This window comes from Centruroides vittatus, unplaced genomic scaffold (genome assembly GCF_030686945.1).
Source record: "Centruroides vittatus isolate TY-2023 unplaced genomic scaffold, ASM3068694v2 contig_480, whole genome shotgun sequence".
Taxonomy (NCBI): domain Eukaryota; kingdom Metazoa; phylum Arthropoda; class Arachnida; order Scorpiones; family Buthidae; genus Centruroides; species Centruroides vittatus.
The window spans coordinates 656,300-674,316 of record NW_027122270.1 but is presented as its reverse complement, the minus strand read 5'-3'; the positions used below and the strand labels follow the sequence as shown (position 1 = coordinate 674,316).

The following is an 18,017-nucleotide window of genomic DNA, read 5'->3' as shown; positions in this document are numbered from 1 at the left end:
TTTGACACATCTACAGTTGACCATTGATCTCTGAATTGCTTGATATACTTGGATATACTTTCAATATTTTGAGTTGGCAACATTGACAGGTTATTTTCCACCTCAGACACAATTGTATTTCAGCTTCCAGGGGATGAAGTTTCTTCCATTTTTACTTCAATGTTACACGATACTATTTCTGGAAATAGAGCAATGCATGTTGCATGATGCAGAGAGTCTGATAAAGTATACCAAGCACCAAACATTTTATCACTTGGCACCATTTATCATCATTCTATTCAGATAAAATTTTGGACACATGACTTTTATATGACTTGGAACAATTCTGAGGGTTGTCCCCAAAGAAATTCTAAAATCTAAATTTCCTCTATGTTAATAAGGGTTCATTATCAGTACTGGTGGGGATGTGTTGTGAAATAAGTTCAATTTAGTATATGTACAGTACACTACAGTAATAAATTGCATTTTTTTGGGTTATTCTTCTTGGTTTCTTCTCTATACTACATATGTTATCATAATAAATTGCAGTCATAGCTTAAATATGCTATTTTGCACATCTTTTTGTTATATATCATAGGTGATAAAATTTCCACGGTGCAGCCATCATAGAAATTGCATATTCTCTATGTCTGATTTTTATATCTGTAACTTTAAAAAAATGTGGAAATTTGAAGTTTTATCTTACTTCCTAGTTTTTACTTTATATTTATAAGAGATTTCCACAGAAATACAAAACATGTTCATTTTTGGGACTTTAGAAGAATGCAAGTTAGATGGTTCAAATTTAAAACATTTTAATTTTGCACACTCATCTGTAATTGGATGGTAGCATGATATTTCTCACATGTACACGAGCAAAAAAGTTTCAAAAGACAGCACAAATGGACTGTAGACCATTAAAATAATAGCACTTACAATCATGCAAACAAGACTGTAAAGCACTTAGTTTGTCCTGAAAATGGTGAAATCTGTAAAATATTCAGTAAAAATTATAAACCCATATTTTACATGCATATTGGACAAACCTTAATTTGATCCACTTGGACCCAGATTGTGTTTATATTGAGGTTTTAACATCATAGCATTTAAGGAAAAAACATGCATGTGCATACAAACCTGACCTGTAATATTGAAATTACAATTTTGCCTTTTAAAACCAATCAGAAGTTATGCAATATAATTTTTTAAAATTTGTTTCATGCATAAAATAAGAAATGAATTTTAATTGGTTAACCTATCCCATGTTGAAATTTTTCTCCATTGCATGTGGCTGTCATGTTGAATTTTTGCCAATGTTAAGCCTAATAAAAATTTTTTTTCTTAAAAATAATAATCGTGGCATTAAAAATTATGTTTTTATTTTTCACAAATAAAATAGATATATTTTTTTTTTGTTTTTATATTTATTAATATATTTCCAAAGTTTGTTTCGATATAAAAATTATGACACACAGCAACATCTAGTATCAAAAACAAATGTTCAGGGTCAACCGGACAGGTCAAATGAAAATATTTGGGAACAACACGGGACAGGTTAATTACCTCATCACTTTGTGTTGCAAACTGTTCAACACATCCTCTCCATGAACAACTTTTTAATCTGGAATTTATACTTGCAAAATGGTCACTTTTAATATGAAACTCTAAATCTTCTAATCTTCCAAATCTAAAATAACATTTTCCAAACTGAAAGAATTGAAAAGATAAAATAAATAAATAAATTTTATATTTTAATTTCTGACTTAATATAATAATTCTTACCTGACAAGGCACTACACATTGAGGATTAAACTTGAAGGCCTCAATAATTCCTTTTCTATTACCAGTAAATACCTAATAATAATAAATTATACAAATTTATTCAATAATTATTATTTTTATTTTTATTATTTTTATATTATTGTAATATAATTTCTACATCTAAACTTGACTTACCCAATCTTCATGAACATACATACAAAGTACTGATGATTTACTGGCTCCATAGTACATTGCATGCAACATCCAATTCTGAAAAATTTTAATTCATCATTTTGCTATTTTATTATTTATTTAATTTAAATTTATAAATACATAACAATTTAACACAACATACCAATGATTTTTTATGATAGTGATAAAAAATTTTGTAAAATTTTCTTAAAAGATACTACAGTAGGATCCACCATACATAGACTTGCCACATTTTGTTTCAAGTTTATGCTGTTGGCAATTAAAAAAAATAATGGAAAATACATAAAATAAATACAGCAAGACCCCGCTTAACGCTGCCTCAATTAACGCTGATTCGATATAATGCAGTCTGCTCAAAGCCTAAAAAAAAAACTCAAAATTTAAACTGATTCAAATTATCGTGGCATTTCATTGATTATTCCCCAACAGGAACCAATCAGCAAAAGGTGGCAATTCGTTGTAGTACTGTACTTTCCTTAAATCTATGTTTGTTTGGTGCAATTTTGAAAAAAATATATCATCATCAATGCCATAGGAAATATCCACTTTGCTTGGCAAGAATTAACTGATGAATGCACGAACGGAGTGTGGAAGAAGTTATCGCTGTATCATTTGGTTGACTAAATTGTCAACCTAATCGATACAGCAGGACTAGGAGATGTAGAGATGCAGGATATTGAAGAGTTACTGCAGGTTTCTGGTGAGAGCCTTACCAATGACGACCTTCAAGAACTGGCAGAAAAAGGAATTCGTGTAGAACTGGAAAATAGAGATTCTGAAAACGAAGAACCCAAAGAATTTCTCTACAGATTTCTTTAGTAAAAGTTTGGTAATGATAACCAAAATCGTTGATCAAATTGTAGTGAATGATCCAGATTTTGAAAGGAGTGCAAAAGTGAGACCAGGCATTTTGGATGCGATCTTCTGCTATCGACTTTTGCTTAATGAAAGAAAAAGAAAGCGGCAAATGAAACTACATGACTTTATTGCAAGCAAAAAAAAAAGCAAGAATTTCAGAAAAGTCAGGACCTTCGTGACAAAAATGAACTTTACATTTGTATATGCATATGTTTGTGTGTTATTTAATATATTATTATAACACAAATTAATATAAAAATAACTTAAAATTAAAGTTAGATTTGTTTACTTTTGGTTGCATGTTCCCCTTTCCCTATTTACTCGGTATTAAAATGACCTCGTTTAGCGCTGTTTCGTTTAGTGCTTTGTCGTCTAGGAACGTATTCCCCACGTTAAGCGGGGTCTTACTGTAATTCTTAATTTTGCACTAAATCCATGCCATTTTTTAAAGTGCATGAAGTCTTGCAGCATCTTGTTCAGTCACGTTCATTCTCATTCTAGGAAAATATTACTGTGACTCATTTCTTTGTTTTCCACTGAACACTAGGACACGTATCAGTTTTGTGAGTTCTCATTTGAAACAATTTGCATCTGTGCAATATCAGTTTCTCTTTGTTTCATTTATACTACAGTGGATTCTCAATCTATCGTTTTTGGCGAGACTTGGGAAAAACAACTTATGTGGGAAAATGATCGACACAGGAAATTTATGATGTCTGTGTTTTTATTGTTCATCTTGTATGAAATGTGTATTTTCTAGCAATAGGCTTATATGATGGCTTTCTGTAATGCTAAACAGTATGAAGCATGCGTACAGATGGACTGTGTTCATTTATTCTACATTTTAAAAAATTGTTAAGAATACTGAAATTTGTTCTATTTTCTTTTCGTAAGAATATGTATTGACTCTTTTCTTGCACTTGCAGATGATACCATAGAAGTGTCAAAAATGTTAGTGAAATTATAAATTTTTATCACTTATGATGTGTTGATTCTCTTACAGAAAAGGGTTCTGACTTTTACAGTTTGCCCTTGTCCAGACATGATCTTCCCTACTTCAAGACAACACAGGGCTGTCAACCTTACAAGAGAAAATTATCATATTTCACTTAAATTATCGTACATCCATCTCAATTCTTTATACTTATACACTTTATCCGTAAAAATATTAACAAGGTTCGCCCTATGTCAGAATCTCACGAACTTTTTACCTGCGATCCCTTCTTACAACAAAAAAATTTATAGTCTCAATTTAGCAATGAAATTTTTACAACTCTCCCTTATAATATATGATGCTAAACAAACCTCTTAATGGGCATAAGCTAAAATTTATGTTTTTTTCATACAATTTCAACATAGCAAACATTAAAAAATTATTATTAACAAATACATAACACATTCCTTTATATACCATACTTATTTCATATGCACAATCTTAGTTTTTCCAAATTTTTGCAACTGTCTAAAATTTTTAGTCCGCTTCTCAAGTGATCGCAACTCCCTATGCCAAAAAAGTTTCAGTTCTAGACAGTTCACTAGATGGAAACTACAGGTACTACATTAATACATTTTATTACATTTTGTACAAGTAGAAGCATAATGGCATTTCAACAGATTGTTTATTTGTACAAATTTTCTTTGCACATTAATTTGAGCATTTTATTTTATCAGTTGGTCTAAAAGTAGAGCAGTTAGTGATCTCAAAAAGTATGACAAAGATGTGCCTTATAATTGAGAATATACAGTAGTAGCCCATTTAAAAACTTTCGAAATTTACTAGCCTTCCAGTGGCAACTAAAGACACAAAATACCAATGAAGAGGCAATATGTATAAAAATAATTATTGTTTTTTCCAATAATTAATGGTTATTTTCAGAATAAAGCATATTTATGAAATTATCATATAAAACCCTATTATCGTATAGACATTATTGTACATCGTACAAATGGCAACCCTTTTTTACATACGGAATAAAAAATTCTATAAAATAGTTTTATTGACTGATTAATGTTTACATTTTTAAAGATTTATTATATTAATAAATGAAAGTTATACTTTGTCATTTTGTGAACAAAATTGGAACTAAGGTTGACATCATTATCATTTTGATTTATTTGCTTCATATTTTAAACCATTCATAGAAATCCATTTCATATTAATTAAAGTAAAATTCATATACATTTTAAATAACTTTTAAGTCAGAAAGACAAAACTAAAATATATCTGTGTGTACCATTTTCTTAATATTTTTATATATTAAAGATATCTAAGGTTATCTAATACCTAGTTATATTTATTTCAAATTAAAATATTTGAAGTAAATCTTAAAGGATAGCTATTCAAATTATTCACATTAATTTGTACTTTTGTAATGTTAATCCTTTAACAAAGATCTTTTCGCAAATGTGTAAATATTTAAACATTAATCAAGAAAAGATATGTATTAAATAATGTCTTATTATCATCACTATAACTCCTATTAAAAATTATTATGATTTTATAATCATTCTGTAACATTCTATTTATTCATAATGATTAAATTAAAACACATTATGTCAATTTTAATTACAAGAAACTTACTTCTTTTGTGTAACATCTAACTAGACCATCAAATGAACAGGACATAATAAATTTCGGCATAATATGTAAGCCCGTTGCGGAAGAAGGCCAATTTAAAACTTTTTGTAATTTACCACTCTGTAAAATATTTCAAAAAATATATATAATTAAATATTTTTGCATAACCATTATCTATCAATTTTTTTTAACTCTTCAAGTGTATATATATATATATATATTATAGATGACAACAAAAATTATATCCATGGTGCACGATGGTGTTTGCTTGGATTTAACTTGATTTGCATGGACTAACAATGTATACAGTAAACAGATTTCCAAAAGTAAATACATTAAAAGTAACAAAACTATGATCTCCATAAACAGATTTTATATAATTGATAATACGCCTTCCTATTATTCATAAATCATATGAAGTCAAAATTTCCAAATAATTAAGAGAAATACAGAATCACTCCATTCATTGTAAGAATGGTTAGGTTAGATTGAAGTTATTCATTTAAAATTTATGCTATAGTTCTGAATGTTTCTGATGATAGACAAGATCCTCCAAACTTTTGGAATTTTTTTTGTAATAAAAATTAATTTGTAGCTATGTATTGACCTTGTTCTAGCAGAGCAACAAATGCCACTCTACTAATAAAGACATAATCAATGAACAACATAATATACAATTAAACCCCATTAATACAGAGTTGAAAAGACTTAAAATTGGCACTTTGTATTAAACAAACTTCACAAAAATCAACTATCAAATGGTAAAAGCTAAATTTTTTACAGTTATTTCATTGACTCAACTAATCATTCAATGTTGCCACAGCATACTGACTATAAGAGAAAGTGTAATTTTTCAAGTTTGAGTGAACATCATTCTTGTGGCATATTGACACACTACCAATGATGATGATAATATTGATGTCATATACAGGGTGATTCAAGTCACAGAAATTTTTAAAAATTAATAACTCACAAACTATTTACAGTAAGATGCAGAAATCCTTAGAATGAAGCAGGGTTTTTTATGTGTAATAAAAATTTTAGTATCAAAATACAGTAGAGCATCAATTATCCGACTTAATTGGGGACTGGGGTTGGTCGGATAACCGAAAAGTATGAAAAAATACATTATTAGTACAGTCAAACCTGTTTTTATGCGGTGGATAGGGACCGCATTAAAAAAAATCGCACGAAACTTCACGATTGGCTATAAAAAATAGTTTTCGCAACACAATTAAAAAAATATTTTTTTTATGCAGTGGATAGGGACCGCATAAAAAAAGTCTCTCATAGAAAATAACTCAAAACTGTATGAAATAGAATTTATTGACAACAGATGTCAGCACTTGACTGCATCGTCTCGTCTATCGTCTGTTTTACATATTTTTGTCCAGGTGGTGTTTTGTTGACTTAAAAAATAAATTATTTCATTTTTTGCATATTCATGCAATAATATTACTATAATAAGTTCATTTATGCTATAATAAGTTTATTTAGCTATAATAAGTCAACGTGAGACATGACAAATCGCATGAGACTAGTCGCCAACTATACGCATAAATAAATAAAAAAATCGCACAAAAAAAACCGCACAAATAAAAAATCGCATTAAAAAAATCGCACAAAAAAAGACTGCATAAAAACAGGTTTGACTGTATAGTATATTAGGCCTGGTTTAAATACTAGCCTCCCTTTCATGGTCGAGCCATGCTGCCAGCTAAAACATGCAAAAATTTAACAAAAATAATATTAAAGTAGCCAAGATATAACCAAATATTGTAGCGCCACATCACTAGCGGACATTTGAATTTGCCGACTAGAGCGCGGTCGGATAACCAATAAGTCGGTTAATCGGGGGTCAGATAATCGATGCTCTACTGTAGTTACATTTCTTGCCATAGATAGCGCTGTAAAAAACTGAAATCATTTGTCAATTTGTTAAAGAAAGAATAAAAAAATAAAAATGTTCTTAGTTTAAGCTCTAGTAACAACTTCACAAATTATGTAATCTTATCAAGCACCATCTATGGCAAGAAATGTAACTATTTTGGTACTAAAATTTTTATTACACACAAAAAAAATCCTGTTTCTTTCTAAGCATTTCTGTGAAAATTGTAAATAGTTTGCGAGTTATTAATTTTTTAAAGTTTCTGTTACTTTTGAATCACCTTGTATATTGTGGCCAATGTTAAAGTCAAAGCACATGGTCACTTTGAGTTGGCTCACATGACTTCAGAGAAGCTGGAAACAACATATTTTGTATTAAGCAATGTAATATATGTGGTGCCCGTCCCCCGCGCTAGCGACATGGTCAAGCCGAATGTCGTGCGCACCCATTCTGGCGCACGCGGGAAAAGACGAAGACGAAGCTTAAGCGCATTCTTCTCCCCCGAGGCGAAAAGACGACGACGGTAAGAGTAGGAAAGGAAGAAGCTACGACGTGTCCGCCTCAAGACGATTTGTTAGTGTTTTTTGTGTTGTAACGTCCTCTGTATTATATTAAAGTGTACGTCCTTATATGTTATAAGAAGTTCTTCGTGTTTTCTTAAACTGAGTTCTACATGCGCCTCTTAACGCTCAGCTCAGCCATCCACAGACACCACATTTTCTCAGGAGTGGGATGCAAGTGACTGAAAGTGATCTAAGTGATTGTGGATTATCGAAATCATAGTGTTTGAAGATTATAAAATGATTCAGATAGTCCAAGGTTGAGTTGGCAAAAAGGAAGGTTTTATTTCGATGTCTAAGCTATTTGAGAGCAGCAGAGAAGGCGAGTAGGGAAGTGGACAAGAGTTTACATAAGGGTCGTAAGTTATGTCACCCGTCTGACACCTGGCCGAGGTTCACATACTTTTAGAGAGGAAGTGCGGGGTGACAGGAAATTCCACGAAACTTGCTACAAATAGTTGCTGCACTTTTAGATACAAAAACACTCATCTTGGAAGCAGAGTAAGGGGTACGTACACTTTTATTTTTCAAAATGATCCTAAATGACATAAAAGAAATAAGCGTTGCATTGAAAAACTGCAAATTTGATAAAATTAAAATTCTCCATAAATTTATTTTTAATACCGACGGTGATCGCTCAAATCGAAAGAGAATAAGAAATTTTAGTGGATTCACGTTTGCTTTAGACAGTGACGATTTCAATAAGAAACTGAAAAGTATAGAAAGTGACTTTTCCCTGAATGAGCTGATCACGATTTCCAACATTCTAAACATATCTTTCGAGGGTAATAAGTCGGAAGTGGCGAAGAGAATTCTAGCCGATTTGTGTGTTTTGGAGTCCTTAGCCCAGCATGTCCGACTCGACGTTTTGTCCGGCTCTGAGTCTGAAGCCGATGAACCAAATGAAAAAAATGAAAGTGGAGGTGAACTTTCAATGCAGTGCGATATGAATAAAAATAAAAACAGTCTCGATTCCTTTATCCAATCCGAACAAAGTAATGCTGCCGCTAGTTCCGTTCCCAATGGTGTTACCATTAATTATTCCGATATCGAAAGTACCATTTCTAAGTTTAATGCAGAATCGCACGAGAATGTTATTCGTTGGATCGAACATTTTGAAAATATCTCTAAATTATTTAGTTTGTCTGAATTACAAAAATTCATTTTTGCGAAAAGATCCCTTGGTGGTAACGCCTCTTTATTCGTAAGAACAGTACCCGAGATTAATTCGTGGCAAAGACTAAAACAAGCCTTGATAGATGAATTCTCTTTTGAAATTAATTCGGCTAAGTTGCATGAGATTTTAAGTAAGCGCACAATGCAAGACTCTGAGTCCGTTCAGGAATATTATTTAAAGATGAAAGAGTTGTGTAATTTCGGAAAAATAGATGATGGTGCTTTAATGCATTATGTGATTAAAGGGATCAACGATAAACACGAAAATAAAATTATTTTATACAGATGTAAAGACTTGTCAGAATTTAAAGAAAAACTTAAAGTTTATGAAGTAATAAAAGGTGATTCTGTTAAGGGCAAGGGTGTTTTCGACAGAGTGAAGCCTAGACATGATTCTTATAACAGAAATAATAATACTTTCGATAGAAATAAACCAAGGTATGAAAATTATAGATCTAATGCAAAATACGAAAATGCGAATAAAAATAACGTAAAGCAGAATGGTTATGTTGATAATCGTAGCAACAGAATTTGTTATAATTGTGGTTCGAGAAATCATATCTCCAAGTATTGTATTCATAAAGATAAAGGTTTAAAGTGTTTTCAGTGTGAAGCGTTTGGTCACAAGGCTTCTGAATGCCCAAAATCAAATTCAAAACCAGAACTTGCCACTTTAGATATTGCTATAGAACCGAAATTGTTTAAAACGACAGTAATTGGTAACATGAGTATAAAGGCGGTGATGGACACTGGGAGTCAAGCAACATTACTTAGAAAATCTGTTTTCGATAAACTAGGATTTAGGAGGTTATTCCCAACTAATTCCACTTTAAATGGATTTGGAAAGTCAGTAGTTGACCCATTAGGCTGTTTTACAGAAAATATTCAAATTGATGATTTTAAGTGTCGTGCTGATGTGTGCGTAGTAGCAAACGATGTAATGACTTGTGACGCCATCGTAGGCCTTAATGTTTTAATGCAGGGCGAGACAACTATTAATGAAAGTGGTATCGTAATAAAAAATAAAACTCGATGTGTTAAGGAAATAAACTGTTTGTCTATTTTGCCAATCGATTTAACTACGACGGGTGAAATCGACGTAAACATTGAACCAGACGTTCCTAATATTTTTAAAAGTAAGGTGCAACAATTGGTTTTGGATTATGTTCCACATAAAGTTGAGAGAACAAATGTAGAACTAAATATTTTGGTCAAAAATCACGAACCGATATTTCATCAGCCGCGTAGATTGCCATTTTCCGAGAAAAGGATTGTTGAAACTCAAGTCGCTGAATGGTTAAAGCAAGGAATAATAGAGTCAAGTTCTTCAGAATATTGTAGTCCAGTGGTGGTCGTAAAGAAAAAGGATGGAACCCCCCGTGTATGCATAGATTACAGAAAATTGAACAAAATAATTGTAAAGGACAGGTTTCCCCTCCCACTAATTGAAGATATCTTAGACAGGCTACAGGGATCACAAATTTTTAGTACAATCGATCTCAAAAATGGATTTTTCCATGTCGATGTAAATAAAGATAGCAGGAAGTATACTGCATTCGTGACACATGAAGGACAATATCAATTCCTTAAGGTTCCCTTTGGACTTTGCAACTCTCCCGCTGTGTTTCAAAGGTATATCAACACCATTTTCCGACCTTTGATTAATGATGGCATTGTATTACCTTATATGGACGACATCATCATTTTGTCTTCCTCGCTTGAAGAAGGAATCAAGCGACTCGAAAGAGTCTTAGAACTTGCCAGTGATTATGGACTAGAGATAAACTTTAAGAAATCTCATTTTTTAAAAAAGAGAATTGAATTTTTGGGTCACGTAGTAGAAGAAGGTAAAATTTTCCCATCTACTTTAAAAACTAGGGCTGTTCTCAATTTTCCGGAACCAACCAACTTGAAAAAAATTCAAAGCTTTTTAGGACTTAGTGGATACTTCAGGAAGTTCATTCCGAACTATTCCGTTATTGCTAAGCCGTTGAGTGACCTTTTGAAGAAAGACCGTCAGTTTAAATTCGGTGAAGAGGAGAGAAATTCCTTTGATCGACTTAAAACACTGTTAGCTGAGAAGCCAGTCTTGGGAATATATAATCCTAATTATGAAACCGAGCTACACACCGACGCAAGCTTAGAGGGGTATGGAGCAATTTTAATGCAAAAATCTCCAAATGATAATAAATTTCATCCTACCTATTTCATGAGTAGAAAGACAACAGACGCCGAAAAGAAATATTCGAGCTATGAACTCGAAGCTCTTGCTATAATAGAGGCTTTAAAGAAATTTCGTGTATATCTATTGGGAATTCCATTTAAAATAGTCACCGATTGTTCTGCATTTGAGAAGACTCTGGCGAAGAGAGATTTATCCACTCGCATAGCTCGTTGGGTTTTGATCCTACAAGAATTCAATTATGTTGTTGAGCATCGTTCCGGTACTAAGATGGCTCACGTCGACGCCCTTAGTAGATCTCCCGTAAATGTACTTTGTATTTCTGTCAACAATATTATACCAAAGTTAAAATCAGCCCAGGATAATGATAGCGAAATAAAAGCAATTAAAGAACTGTTAAAAATTTCTAAGTATGAAGATTATTGTGAGAGACAAGGAATCTTATATAAATTTGTGGACGGTAAAGAATTAGTCGTTGTACCTGAAAGTATGCAAACAGAGATTATAAGAGACGCTCATGAAAAGGGACATACAGGAATTAAATATACTGAGAAAAACATCGAAGAATATTATTTTATCCCCAAGCTTAGACAGAAAGTAGAGAAAATTGTAGCCAATTGTGTTCATTGTCTACTAGTGAATCGTAAGAAGGGAAAGAAGGAAGGACTTTTACACCCACTTCATAAAGAAGATATTCCATTAAAAACTTATCATATTGATCACCTCGGACCATTGGAAAGTACACATAAGAATTATAAGTACATTCTAGCAGTAATCGACTCATTTACCAAATTCGTGTGGATTTATCCTACGAAAACCACTACATCCGCTGAAACTATTGCGAAATTAGAGATACAAAAGGCTGCATTTGGGAACCCTTCTCAAATTATATCCGATAGAGGTACAGCATTTACCTCTAGTGAGTTCGCTGACTATTGTTCTAAAGAGAACATTAAGCATCATTTAATAACTACTGGCCTGCCTAGAGCAAACGGGCAAGTAGAACGTATAAATCAGACTATTATATCAATTCTTTCGAAGTTATCAATAAATAATCCAGCTCAGTGGTACAAGTATACAAATGAACTGCAGCGAGCGATTAATTCCACTTATCAGCGTAGCATAGACACTACACCTTTTGAACTACTTTTTGGAACGAGGATGAATGTGAATGGACTGGAAAAGCTCAGGGAAATGATCGAAGTTGAATTTCAAGCAAATTTTGAAGCTCAGAGAGAAGAACTTAGAAAGCACGCTAAGCAACAGATTTTTAAAGTACAAGAGGAAAATAGGAAGACGTACAATTTAAGAAGAAAAGAATCTAGACCTTATCGAGTTAATGACTTGGTTGCCATCAAAAGAACTCAATTTGGACCGCAATTGAAACTAAAACCAAAGTATCTTGGACCCTACAGGATCATGAAAGTTAAAGAAGGAAACACCTATGACGTAATGAAGGAAGGATGTCACGAAGGACCAAATGGCACGACAACGTGTTCCGAATTTTTGAAACCGTGGAATGCTATTCCAGAATGCTAATGAGAAGACGACAAACGACGTTTAAAAACGAAAGGGCTGCTTGAAGAAGACGTAATGAGCCTTAAGACGAAAGCTGCTTCTTATCCATTTTCCAAGAAGACGGACGTTTGACGGACTTAAAAGACGATCAACCTTAGAACTTTTACTTTTCAAAGACTTATATTTTTGTAGTTCTGTTTTCTTTGTTTTTCGTTTGTATTTTAGTGTCGCTGGAGGTCCAGACGAATCCAGGACGGCCGAATGTGGTGCCCGTCCCCCGCGCTAGCGACATGGTCAAGCCGAATGTCGTGCGCACCCATTCTGGCAGCACGCGGGAAAAGACGAAGACGAAGCTTAAGCGCATTCTTCTCCCCGAGGCGAAAAGACGACGACGGTAAGAGTAGGAAAGGAAGAAGCTACGACGTGTCCGCCTCAAGACGATTTGTTAGTGTTCTTTGTGTTGTAACGTCCTCTGTATTATATTAAAGTGTACGTCCTTATATGTTATAAGAAGTTCTTCGTGTTTTCTTAAACTGAGTTCTACATGCGCCTCTTAACGCTCAGCTCAGCCATCCACAGACACCACATATAATTGTTATTATGTTCAATGAGATCACAAAAGGTTTTATTGATATTTAAATGTCTATCCTTGTTTATTGGACTGTAAATCTACTCATTAATGCAAAATTAGGATAAATGATAACACAATAAGGCTTGGATAGTACTAGGGTGGACTTGTGTGCTTTGACCACTCAGAAATAATTTATTTGTGTTTCTCTATACTGATCATTATTGGAGGAGGATTCTTTAAATGTGAATTGGTTGTTTGGCAAGTAATTACATGTTCTCACAAAACTTTTACAGCTTATACGACTGAATAAAAATTGATAATTAAATTTTAAAAGTTAGTTAATTTGATGATAAAATGTACAGCTACATTCATTCCACTAAAATAGCATTCTGCTCCACTTCCACCTCCAAGAATGAAAATCCTTGTGTCATTACTGATAATGGGGTTTGACTCTAGACACCATAATATTATATGTATGACTATATATTATATATATATTATGACAAAAATCAAAAATTCTAAAAAATTTTTTTAACAAATTACTAAATCATAATTAAACTGTCTGATAATTAACTTAAATATTTTAATTGAATAGATTTAATCAATATATTCAGTAAAATTTATATTAAATAAAAAAACTTACGGACAAATTATGTATTAAAAGTGTTCTTTCAGTTGTGGACGTATAAACTATGTTTGCTGATATCCGAATAGAACAAGGTGGTTTTATTTGTCCTTCTAAACATCTCAGTAGTAGTCCAGACTGTGCATCCCGCACTGTCAAAGCAGTATCATACGAAGCAATGCAAAGAATTTTCTGTGCACCTTCAGCAGCGGTTGCAATGCAACTTATTGCACATTCAGCACAACGAATAAAATCTATTATTTTTTTAGTCTGAAATAAAACAATTTTAACTGAGTTTCAAACAAAACATTTAATGATTCTAAATAAATTCATTGAAAAACAGTGTTCAAAAATACTATAATTGATAGAACCAGATTTGAAAGTTATATAAAATAATAATAAAAATAATCAATTTATTTAACAATTAATAACAAATTTAGAAATTCATATTTTTTAAATATATACATAATGTCAAATTTTCAATTAAAACTACAGTGACAATTTTGATATCATGCTTTTAATTAAACATTATTTAATTTTTACAGGAAATCCTTGTTAGTTCGAAACTCGAGGGACGAAATAATCGCGACTTCAAATTTTCCAAGAGCTGTACAATATGCCAAATGCCTTGTACAGTAATTGATGGAATTTATTAAGGTAACTGAATACGGCTACATATACAGAATGCTACTTTTGTTAATTATTAATAATAATAATAATATGAATAAACTGCAGGTAAACAGCATGTACAGTGAGAACTTCACAGGTTGCTAGATAGATTTTATAAAAAAATAAAGCAGAATTCCTCAAAATGTAACCCAAATTATTTTTAAAGTGGCCCAAAAAGTAGTAAGTTACCCTAATGTACTAGCCTGGAGCCCTACAAATATCTGAATCTGCAACTTGTAGTCGATCTTGCAATCCTGAAAACCAGCTGAATTTTATGAAATAAGTAAAAAAGATATTAAAAACATAACTATTACATATACATATTACATATATACTAAAAACATTATAAATACATTTTAAGTTTTTCTGTTAATTGTAAAGCTGCATAAGTGTCTAGCAATTAACTGGGGCTACTTGGCATGGAGTACAAATTTATGTAACTTCCACATAAATCAAAAGATCCCACTGTAATTGCAATTTTAATATTTTACTTCTATAAGTATAATTGTATAAGTAGTTTAAATAATTTGTGTAAAATTTGTAGATGTCAATGTATTATAATTTTGTACATGAAATAATTTCAATGTCCAAGAGCAAATATTCAATTCAATTAATATACTCAAGCATTGTTTTAGAATTATTGAGTGTATTTCATTGTTTTTACGTGATTTATCTCTAATGATGAACTGAAAATCTTTGGAATATTTAAAAGTAAAAGTTATATTCCTAGAAGAGACAATCTGTTTTATTTATTTTTGACCTGCTACTGCATTAGTGTCAATAAATAAAAATACACGTACCAATCAATAATACAGCAATAAATTAAAATTATAATTTTTTTAAAGTATATAGAAAATCTAATATGTTAATCAAACAATTATCTCAAAACTGAAATTTATTAAAGAAACTTAATTTCATTCTATAATATTAACAATTAAACTACAATTTTGTAATGTATATTACTTACTGTTAAACTGAAAATTGAAACTTTTCCTGAATGTAAACCTAGATATAATTTATCCCATCCTTTCGCTACACATAAAATGGGAGAATTGACTTCTACTACTTGAAGACATTGACCATTCTAAAATAAAATAACAATAATATATAATTAAAGATTTATTTAGTAGAATCAAATTAATTTTTTAACATTGTGTTATTAAACAATAATTTTACTTTGTTATATTACTTACTAATTTTTAATTAAAAAGATATAATTTTTAATAGAATTATCAAATTTTTTATGATAAATATATTTTTACGATATAGAGAAGACAATTTCAATCTAAAATCTGTTTAAGATAGCTGGATGTCATGCATTATCAAATGCACCTTTGATGTCTAAGAACAGGATGGCTGTAAATATATTTTCAATAAAACTAGTTTCAATGAAGTCACGTTAGTTTAGAAACTGCATCTTTAACTAACTTGCTACGAATGAAACCAAATTGCTACTTTAGTATTCAAAATTCAAATAGGAGTGTCTAATTCAATTACAGTAGACTGAACAGAATTAAAATGAATAGAAAACAACTAGAGGTAAGCTACTGTCTTTGAAAGAGAACTAAAGAAGTCTCTGGTAGCTCAGGAGAAAAATGACAATGGCAGATGAAAAAATTTTTGTGTATCACAGATATTCGTACGTTTTGAGGACAGTCTTAGTAATTTCAATAAAGAAAAAACTGTCGAAAGTTCATAACTGAAATTTAAAATCTACATATAATCCATTCCAAGGCTAAATCTACACATTCTCTCAAAGTACCTTTTAATCCACATGAAAATACAATAATCATATTTTATTTTTCAATGAAAAGTAATTACAGTAGAGCATCGATTATCCGACTTAATTGGGGACTGGGGTTGGTTGGATAACTGAAAAGTCAGATAACCGAAAAGTATGAAAAAATACATTATTAGTATAGTGTATTAGGCCTGGTTTAAATACTAGCCTCCCTTTCATGGTCGAGCCAGTGTTGCCAGCTAAAACATGCAAAAATTTAACAAAAATAATATTAAAGTAGCCAAGACATAGCCAAATATTGTAGCGCCACATCACTAGTGGACATTTGAATTTGCCGACTAGAACGCGGTCGGTTAATCGGGGGTCAGATAATCGATGCTCTACTGTACTTCATAATTTTAAATTTATTTGCTTTAATTTGTTACGAATTGTGTTGATATTATTATATGTTCCCAGCCACAAAGCTCTCATCATGAGAGCTTTGTGGCTGGGAACATCTGATCACAGTGTTTCACCTCTTTTCCTTCCATTGTTGTTCTGTAGAAGGCTGCCTCCTGGCTGACTACCAGGGGCAAAGGCAGCAGTCCAGTCAAGACTAGGGCTACATCTGTGGACACAGTTCTGTATGCTCTAGTGACATGTAGGGCAGCAGGCTTCTGAATACTTAGCAGCATCCTGCTCTGCTTCACGTTAGCAGTCTTTCCATCAAATACTCCAAGACCATTTTGTAGATGATCCAGATTGCTTCACCACTTAATCTGTGGTCCTGTCTAGCCAGCCACTATTATGAGGTTCATTCTGTCTCGAACGTGCTTCAGATGAGACATTCAGCAAATGGTCTGATCTATGATGACACCAAGGTACTAAAGCTAGTTCACCCTTCTGATGGGGTTTCCATGAATCTGGTAAATTGGCTGGCGTACCAACACTCCAGTACAGGCCACCATCAAGGCCTCTGATTTCTCAGGACTAGAGGGCAGTTTGTATGACTACCCCCAACAAACAAGCCATTCTATTATTTCATTTCCGCAACTCTCCATGTCACATCTGTTAGTGTCTGCAACTACTAGTAACAGGTCATCCGCGTAGACCTGCAGCTGGACTTCATCTGGCATGACGAGTCGTCAAGGATATTCCAAAGGAGGGCTATATGCATGACCCCTGGGCAACCCCTCTCCAGTCTCCTGATATACCTTTTCGTTGAGTGACATATTCCACTTTATGGTCACTCAGGAAACTCCTGACAAGCAAGAAGAAGGTGGAGGGCAGGTTTGCTCTCTGCAACTCACCCATAATGGATGGCCAATATACAGTAGTATGCAAAAGTTTCCAGCCAGATTAAGTTTTTGAGCTTTATCAGAGAGGAACAGTTAAAACTTAAATATATAACATGTAAGATGCAAATGATCATAATAAAGTACTACATATCTCTTCAAAATACAATCTGTGTTTATTATACCAGAAAGCATTACAGAAGCCAATGCATAAGTTTCTAGTCACTAGTTTAAACAAACATAAAAAACTTTCACATTCCTTTTATTTAAAAGAATAAACATTATTGGCACATCAGTACTTGATATCCCTTTTCTGCAATTATTGCCTCACAACACTGTGGAATTACTGCAATCAGTCAAGCAATTGTGTCAGCAGGGATTTTGGACCATTCCTCTTGTAAATCATGGAACAATGCATCTCTAG

At 32.3% G+C, this 18,017-nt stretch overlaps 1 protein-coding gene across 1 annotated transcript in view; it reads right to left on the bottom strand.

Annotated features, from left to right (window-relative positions):
- The window catches only part of LOC136977861 (putative leucine-rich repeat-containing protein DDB_G0290503), a 66,689-nt gene that overhangs the window by 3,567 nt on the left and 45,105 nt on the right, over positions 1-18,017 (bottom strand). Inside the window, exons 14-19 of the mRNA XM_067273449.1 lie at positions 15,546-15,662; positions 13,928-14,179; positions 5,393-5,509; positions 1,936-2,010; positions 1,762-1,833; positions 1,543-1,686 (exon numbers count right to left, since the gene is read on the bottom strand). Coding sequence (XP_067129550.1) covers positions 1,543-1,686; positions 1,762-1,833; positions 1,936-2,010; positions 5,393-5,509; positions 13,928-14,179; positions 15,546-15,662 — 777 coding nt within the window. The remainder of the gene's footprint in view (positions 1-1,542; positions 1,687-1,761; positions 1,834-1,935; positions 2,011-5,392; positions 5,510-13,927; positions 14,180-15,545; positions 15,663-18,017) is intronic.